Source organism: Dendrobates tinctorius, unplaced genomic scaffold (assembly GCF_039654945.1).
Source record: "Dendrobates tinctorius isolate UK_male_01 unplaced genomic scaffold, ASM3965494v1 ptg000157l, whole genome shotgun sequence".
Taxonomy (NCBI): domain Eukaryota; kingdom Metazoa; phylum Chordata; class Amphibia; order Anura; family Dendrobatidae; genus Dendrobates; species Dendrobates tinctorius.
The window spans coordinates 11,768,664-11,777,628 of NW_027361824.1; the positions used below are offsets into that span (position 1 = coordinate 11,768,664).

Here is an 8,965-nt window from a genome sequence, read left to right on the forward strand (position 1 = left end):
GCCATACACCAGTCCAAGGGGGTTATGATCTGGACCATCAGGCCATACTCTAGTTATTTGAGCCATACGCTAGTCCATCGGACCATACTGAGTTCTTTTGTAAACACTGTATCGTGGGTACAATTTACCTTTCATAAAACAATGCCATATGGTGGCACAAGGAAAGATTACAACTCTATAGTATAAGGCCTATATTTATCATTATGATGATAAACATGTTGCTCTTCTATTGCTTAGTAAAACTTTGCAGAACTAGAACTAGACAGATGTCTATGAGATAAATATAGCCCTGGATGTACTAATGGTGATCTGCAACACTTGGTAGGACATCGGCCATAATCTTGCTGTGTACAACAAGCCAACAAAAACACCAAATACATTATGAAAGTTCAGAATTAACCATAAAACCAAATCATAATGAAACAATGAACAGTACATGTGAATGAAAGTTAACAACGCTTTGTACTCACCACATTAGGCTTGCTTCTGTTACCGGTCTCTTCGAGAGGCTTGGGAACCCTTAGGGGCTTCGGCTCAGTTGTGGTTGGAGTGCTTGGTGCTGTTCTTGGCAAATCCATTTGATTGAAGTTATTTGAGCTACTTGGGGTAGCTGAAGTTGGCTTGGATACATCTTCTAAGGGGGGTATTAAAATTGGATGTTGTTTGATTGTAGGCCTTGTAGACTCTACGTTTGTCAAATGGGCACTACCGTGGACTAACACTTTGCATTCTGGAGGGGAGATTGGAATAAATGTTGCTGGTTCACTGGTGTGTCGGATATGTTTGCTTCCTTGCCTGATTTTAGAAAGTGTTTCCTTTGGTTCCTCGCCTTCCTTGTTGCCATCATGGCTTCCAATTCTGTTGGAGCGTTTTTTAAAGCTACGTCTAACCACCCTGGGAGATAAAACGTTTACAAGGTTTGGGTTGAAACTTAAACTTTGACTTCCTTCCAAACCATTTTCTTCCAAATCAGCAGATGATGAATGCTCTGGTTCAGTGTGAAACCTTGCCTCCTCTTCTAGCTCATCCAGTTCTTCTAACTCATCCCTTTGCTCGGACAGTATGGGTTCACTGGTAGATGCCAGAATGGATTGTTCTAATTCTAAAGTGGTCTCATTGGAGTCTTCAGCAGGAGACAATTCTCCACGACGACTTGGATCGCTAAATGATTTTTTCTTGATGGTCTTCCCATTGCCCTTTTCATCAATGACTTTATCAAGGGCTCCCGGTTGACTAACGATATTGTGGATGACTGTATTGTAATCCTTGACTCCATCACTACTGAAAGAAAGTACACTGGCAGCACTACCAGTGCATTCAGATAGTGCCGTAGCAGAAGAGTCTGAGATTCCCGACTTTGAATTTAATGATCCGAGGAGGTTACTATCCATAGAGAATATTTTAGCATCTTCAGTGATAGAGTAACTCCGGTGAGGCATTGGATCACTCAGAGATCTGTAGGCGTCACTACCAGACTCACCATTGCTCCCACTACTAGAATCTGTACCACTATTGCCAAGAGAAGGAAATTTCCGTCTTCGTCTAATAGTTCCAGGTGTTGGTGGAGCATCCATTTGTGGAGTGTCATTGCACTGAGTACTATCTAAATTACTTGTATGGGATTGAGCTGTGTTATAGTCTCCATTCTGGGCATTCAAAAATTCACTTTCTTCTTGGTACATTTCTGTTGATTTCCAAACTTTAAGTTTCTGGCCAAGGTCTCGATATGAAGTACAAGGTGCAGGGTCTATTTCAGTAACAATGCCTTCATCAGTCAAACTGGACTCATGTACAGATAAGTCAGAGGTTTTCCTATTAGACCCAATTTCATTGGATGCACATTTCACTATACATTTGCCATCACCATCTTCAGTGACGCTTACGTGAGATACGTCAGGTCCTTTCCCACTTTTGAGATGTTCAATCACTTCCTGGTCGAAACTATAGTCCTCCTGAGACCCTATCTGCTTGATTTTCTCAAATACTTGTCTGGCTTCTTGGATGTATTTATCCTGCATTGCTTCTGGCTCATTATAGTTTTCCTTCACGTTATTATCAACGTCTGTATGTGAAAATATAACATCACTGTTGGATAGAGTGGCAAGCATAAGTTCTGAAGAACTCTGCTTCATGGAGCTGTGAGTGATCACACGTCGGGATCCCAGTTTTTCGGAATACGTGAAGGATTTAGTACGTCGTAATGTGGCTGTCAAATCTTTTAATGTTGGACGGCTCCCTTGTTGTAATCGGTTCTGTCCAACAGGTCGACCTCGGACAACTAAACTTGGCTGTCCAGAAGTTTCCTGACAGGCCTCCAGCCTGGAGCAGGCTCCTTCCTTCTCACTAGTCCCTGGACCTCTGTTTTTTAATTTAAAGTCTGAAAAGTCTGATTTTAAGTAACTCAGTAAGCTAAGGGTATCCGATGTGATATCCGGGTTTGACCTAGATTTCTTTTCTTTAGCATCTTCACTTTCAAGATCACACTGTAGACCATCATTTACAATTTCATCTCTCGGTTTGGCCACACTACATGGTATTTTTGACCTAGAACGGACTAAGGGTCGTGACATACTTTCATGTTGGCCAAAACTTGGTGATCGATGAACATTGAACCCTCCCTGAAGGTTTCGTGCTTGCCCAGAATAATATGCATTGAAGTGGTCATCATCTTTGAGAGTTTCGGTACTTGAATATCTACTGCTGCTTCTAGATCCGCAAGGACTTTGTATAAAGGGTGGAATGTTAACTTTTGCAACTCGGGACACGGTGGGCAATGGAGACACCGAGGCCAGCTGACCTGGCGTTACTGGTTCGGAAGAGGTTCGTTTAGGTGTTTCATGAGGGGTAGTGGTTGAGACATTAGTAAGCTCTGGCGAAGAAGCATCAGACCTGACTGTAGGAACTAAGCAACTTGGTACCAATTTTTGCACTAAAAAGTCTGACAAACTTGATCCTTGGTCCAAGTCACGTGCTGCATTGACAATATTGTGTCCACCCCCATCCAAGTCTTTATTATCACGTACTAAAGAGTCATTTTCCTTCTTAGTAGAGAGTTTCCTGAGACTTTCCCTGAGGACATCAAGCCCATCTTCCTCGTCACTTCCTGATGAGGGTTCCTGGGACCTGATCTTGGAACTGTTCTTATTACCCAAGGTGGACGGCATGGTATTCCTCTGTAGCTCATCCATGCTGTAGCTGTCTTTGAGTCTGACATTATCAGGGGCTGTCTGTGGTTTGCCTGAACTATGCCAGGAATGTAAACTAAGTGATTGCTGCCTTGCCTCTTGTTTAGGTAGACCAGATGAAAGTGTGTGCGCTTTCAGGCCAAATGGGATACAGCTTCTTGGAGGAGGGGGAGGAGGTTGAGGTTTGGGACCAGTGTTAATATTTCGGTGTTCTTTTGTATCCAGACACAGGGCATATTGTTCGGTTTTACTCTCCAACAGTGTTCTGCAATAGTTGCTTTCCAACTTTAACGAAGGGCTTTTGGGCAAATGAGAAGGGCTCGAAGGCTGGTCTTTGGTGTAATGATTAAAGCTTTTGGCAGTTGCAGTTTCTACGGGGCAATGTTTTTGTGGTTCCATCCCTGACATTTCCCTTACATAAGACCCCGGCTTTGGATCTTCACAATCGGGCAATGAAGAAGCCCTGGATGGAGCTTTCCTAGTGTTATCTCCAAAAAGTTTTCTCATTTCAGTAACGCTTGGCCAGTTAGTCCCTTCTGTCACAAACAGTTCCCGGTTATCTGGCTGATGTAGAAAACTACAGAAGTTGTCCACATCATCTAATGAAATCCCTGAGCTTGGAGATTCCCATGAGCTTGGACTATGAAAATCATGCGACTTACCTGGCAGTGCCAGGGAGAGTCCATCACTCCCGGTCGGGTTTATAAAGTTTTGTTGAGTGCCTTGAGAAGGCTCCAGTATACTGTTGTCCTCCCAAGCTCCAACCGGAAAACGATGATCTGAGCTCCTTAAATTTTCATCGTCGCTCGCAGCCCCGTCGTCCCTCTGGTGGGACGAGAACCGATGAGAGATCTGCCGGACCGATGGGATATTCTGGTCTTTGCTGGCTGAAGAGATCTTGGATACCTTCCTAGTTAAGCTGAGGGATCTGGCAGGGGGACGATGTGTTTTTTGACATGTGGGTTGGGTGACATCTCCTTTCCCGGACAGTTCCGTGCCTCCCTCTTCACTAAAAGCTTTTGCATTCCAGTTTCCAAGTTTTTTAAAAGACACGCTCCTGTATATTCGAACTTTTCTCTCCACATCTTTTTCAGCCATTGTTTAAAACAAACACACCCGAAAAAAGGAGAAGGTGGTGTTGATGGGATGGGGTTCAGTTTTACTAGAAATTTCCACCCCAAAAAATGCAAAGGCAAAAATAAAAAGTCTTGAAAAAATAAATTAAAATACATTCAAATGTGTAATCCATGTAGGAAAAGAACGGGCGTCTCCGAAACTATAGCATTCCGTCAAAGTTTCCAAAAGAGCGAGCAGAAAAGCCCTCAGCGGACCTTCGGTAAATCTTCATCTTTTAGCAATTGCAGCAATTAATTCCACTTTAGTTCCTGTTGGTTTTTCAGCAGTAAGATAAAAAAAAAAAAAAAAAAAAAAAAAATCACAAGGGGAAAAAAAAAGTTTACGCAAAGTTTCCTTGACAACTGTTTAACCCTCTATTGGCTCCTGCTCAGCCCCAGCTTTCAGTCGTAGCCATCGCCCGCTGTTCAGCTAGAATAATGCACATTCCGGCTGGCGTCGCAGGGCGGTGACGTGCCCCTGTTCTTCCTCTTGTATCCCGAAATTGAACATCTCCAAAAATTAAAAAAAAAAAAATTAAATAAATAAAATATTTGTATAATATAATCCTTTGGTCTTTCCAGTCTCGTGTGTGTTGATTTCACGTGGGAGAAAAACCCGCTGCAGCAACAGCAGCCAGCTCAGCATCGGTTAAAAGAGGCGAGGTTGGAGGGGAGAGTATGGGAACTTTTTTTTTTTTTGTTTCTAATGTCTTCCTGAAAAAAAAAAAAGAAGAAAGAATCTTGTTACAAATAATATATGGAAATTGCCAACATTCCGCCCCCCCCCTATAGAGAGATCAGGACATCCCCCCTTTTACACTAAAGTGGTCAGCGCGCCGAGCATTTACTGTAGTGCTGCAAATCCAAAAAAAAGAAAAAAAAAAAGACGAACTTTACGCTTTTGTATTAACCAATAGAAAAAATAAAACACAACTGATTTCTGTAGGACTAGTTTTTTTTAACAAAAAAAGTTGCGTTTTAGCGCCCCTTGCTGGACAGCGGATGTATTACAATTTCCTTTTTCTATTTCGTGCTAATTGTTTTTTAATAGAAAAATGACCATTTTTTGCAAAAACGGAAAAAAACGTAAAAACAAATGAAATTTTCAATTTTTGGATTTTAATACATGGGAGTAAGAGCTTAAAGGATAAGCTACGGGTTCATGAAGGATTGCTGAGACTTGTGGTCCCCATGGAGTTTACAGATCTGGAAGAGATATCTATGTGCCTACATACAAACGCAATATTAGATTGCAAGCTCTAGGGACAAGTTCTTTCTCTTAGCTCACTGTACGCCCCCTAGGGACCTGCTGTTGTCACAGCGCCTATAGGGTCACATCATCACATGTCAACTGTCAAAATAAACACTCACCTCTACAGTGGGCCCTGAGCCATTGACTATTAAAGTTAAAGGGGATAAAAAAAAAAGTATTTTTCTGTTTTAAGTACAAAATAACATTTGCAAATTTTGAAAAATTTTGACAAAATTTTTAGATTTCTCAAAATTATTTCATCGCATTACGTCTTAATAAAGTTTTCAAAACTTTTTCAAAACTTTCTCAGGCAAATAACCCTCCTACCCCTGCAAGTTCCGATGGTAGTCCCCCTATACAAGAGACTTACAGATTCCAAAATGTTTTCCGAACCCCCAAACCCGGAGCCTCGAACTCCTGATAGAAGGGAAAGAAGAAGACAGGGGGGTAAAAAAAGAAGAGAGAAGGGGGTGGACGGAGCTAAGAATAAATTAAAGGGCCTCTCTGTTTTCCATGTTCCAAAATGAAAAGATTTGTAAACTCCTGGAGAAAAAACAAAGAAACAAAAAATTTCCCATAACGTTACTCCGGCTTTACGGATTGAGGACTGACGATCGGCTGCGAAAACACAAAATTCAAGATTTAAAAAATTTTTGTAAAAAATTGCAACAAAAATTTTGAAAACAAATCCACTGAAATTAGCACAAATAATGGAAAATTTTGGTAAATTCTCTCCTCCCAACAATGGAAATTTTTTCGAAAAGCGAAACGTCAAAACGAATCTGGTTTTTCTGCTCAGGTTCAGAGTTTGCATTGTCCCCTGTGAAGAAAAATACAAAGAACAGAGGAGGAGAGCGGCCCGCCTGCTCCTTACCCTTCAAATCTTTCCTCCAGTCTAAATTTCAGAGGCTGCGAAGAGTCCAGGAATTTGTGTGCACCATTGTCTGTCTGGAAGGAGGGGAGATCCCTGCGATGCAAAAGTTACAGCGCCCCTTATTAAAGTGGGATCTGCAGGGGCGCTCCCACCCCACCTGGCCCCTTAGGATACAATGTATCACAGTGTGGCGCCAGGTAGAGATATTGTGGAGACCCCAGTGCGGCTGGGATACAGGAAGTGTCCCTTCCTCCCCCCCATTTGTGCACTCAGATGGAATGTTCCAGACTCTTCTCCTACTCTGCACAGTTGAGTAGCGTTAACCCTTTCACTGCATCTCTCTAATCCTGAGTACAATGGGGGGGGGCTGCCAGGAGGTAAAGAGTCACTGATGCAATGATCAGCAGGGGGCGTCGCTGCACATCCAGTCTAGTTCTTCAGATTTACCTTTACCAGGACCGACCCCAGTTTATTATTTGTGGACCCTCTGGGGGGCTCCCGCTTCACTTTCAGTCAGTCTTTCTCACCCTTCTAAGAACTAAAACTTTTATTTTGACTTTTTCCATAGAGTTTCATCGGGTTTCATTCATCGCGGCACGAGCTGTAGGTTTCTTCCGTTACTATTTTGGAGTCCTTTCAGCTTTCTGGTCTCTTTTTATTTAATTTTTTTCTCTAAAGGTAAATTGAGCCAAAAATTACATTTATGAGATTTCGTCAAATAGTTATATGGAGTCAAATATTTTGATATATTATTAGCTCAATGCAGGGGCCCCCACCTGCATGTTGGTCAGACGTATGGGCCCTTGAAGCATCCTAGAAAGACATGTAACAATGATCCCTGCCCTGAACCCTTCCTGTAATAACGTCCCCCATCCTGGTACAATGACCCCCATCCTAATACAATGACCTACATCTTAGTATATTGACCTCCATCCTGGGCTCACCCTGGTATAATGACCCCCATCCTGGGCCTCCCTGATATAATGACCCCATCCTGGTATAATGACTCCCATCACAGACTCAACCTTTTATAATGACCCCCATCCTGGAATAATGATCCCCATCCTGATATATGTAGTAGTTGCTAAGGGGAAGCACGCAGTGTGGGGTACAGCACGCAAGCATCCCATAAGCAAAGCATCACAGAAGATAAGCATCCAGCAAAACGGCAGTTATACATGGCATGGAATTAACATTCATCTTCTCTCTTCACACAGGTAATCAACTGAGCCACCCTGCATGTATTTACTCCATTCACTGCCAGCAAGCAGCCTGAATGATACAACTTCCCACCTCTGCTGCCTCTATTTCTCTGCTGTAATATATCCAAATGGTAATCAACTGAGCCACCCTGCATGTATTTACTCCATTCACTGCCAGCAAGCAGCCTGAATGATACAACTTCCCACCTCTGCTGCCTCTATTTCTCTGCTGTAATATATCCAAATGGTAATCAACTGAGCCACCCTGCATGTATTTACTCCATTCACTGCCAGCAAGCAGCCTGAATGATACAACTTCCCACCTCTGCTGCCTCTATTTCTCTGCTGTAATATATCCAAATGGTAATCAACTGAGCCACCCTGCATGTATTTACTCCATTCACTGCCAGCAAGCAGCCTGAATGATACAACTTCCCACCTCTGCTGCCTCTATTTCTCTGCTGTAATATATCCAAATGGTAATCAACTGAGCCACCCTGCATGTATTTACTCCATTCACTGCCAGCAAGCAGCCTGAATGATACAACTTCCCACCTTTGCTGCCTCTATTTCTCTGCTGTAATATATCCAAATGGTAATCAACTGAGCCACCCTGCATGTATTTACTCCATTCACTGCCAGCAAGCAGCCTGAATGATACAACTTCCCACCTTTGCTGCCTCTATTTCTCTGCTGTAATATATCCAAATGGTACAACTCCATACTTCTGCTGCTTGACCATTTTGCTGCATATTTAAATGTGCTTGCTAAAGCTTTGGTATAATTCATTTGTTGCACTGTATGTAATACTTACTGCTTTAGATCTGTGACTGGGGCCTTTCTAGATCTTATCAGGTGGAAGGTGCTATAGCATTTTGCCACATCTTGATCTAGTGCCTTTGATCATCTAACCATCCCCTGGTGTGCTGGCCCCAGCTGCCAAATTATACCCAACCATCTCCCACAATCCCTCTCTCCTGACCCTGTAGTGTGGCCTATATATGTAATAGTTGCTAAGGGGAAGCACGCAGTGTGGGGTACAGCACGCAAGCATCCATAAGCAAAGCATCACAGAAGATAAGCATCCAGCAAAACGGCAGTTATACATGGCAGTTAGTCAGGGCAGGAGTCAAGTAACCCACACTTTGCCTTCCCCTTTAACCATGTGCTTTATTTTTATCCTCCTGTGTTCCCTTGCCATCCACATTCATCACCCTATCCCCCCTCCATCACGACTCATACACATCAGCCCCTCTATACTTCCCTCTCCCATGTACAGCTCCCACACACTCCTCACCTTCCTGAGAAACCTCAGCCCATCTTGCCCAAACACATCG

General features: G+C 42.9%; 1 protein-coding gene across 3 annotated transcripts in view; it reads right to left on the bottom strand.

Annotated features, from left to right (window-relative positions):
* Positions 1–6,419, bottom strand: part of ARHGEF17 (Rho guanine nucleotide exchange factor 17) — a 246,728-nt gene extending 240,309 nt beyond the window's left edge. For 2 of the 3 annotated variants that reach the window (XM_073548568.1, XM_073548567.1), the window contains exons 1-2: positions 5,672–6,419; positions 471–5,014 (exon numbers count right to left, since the gene is read on the bottom strand). In XM_073548568.1, coding sequence (XP_073404669.1) covers positions 471–4,283 — 3,813 coding nt within the window. In that variant the 5' untranslated portion in view covers positions 4,284–5,014; positions 5,672–6,419. The remainder of the gene's footprint in view (positions 1–470; positions 5,015–5,671) is intronic. The other variant, XM_073548566.1, reaches the window with a different exon arrangement.
* Positions 6,420–8,965: the final 2,546 nt, after the last annotated feature.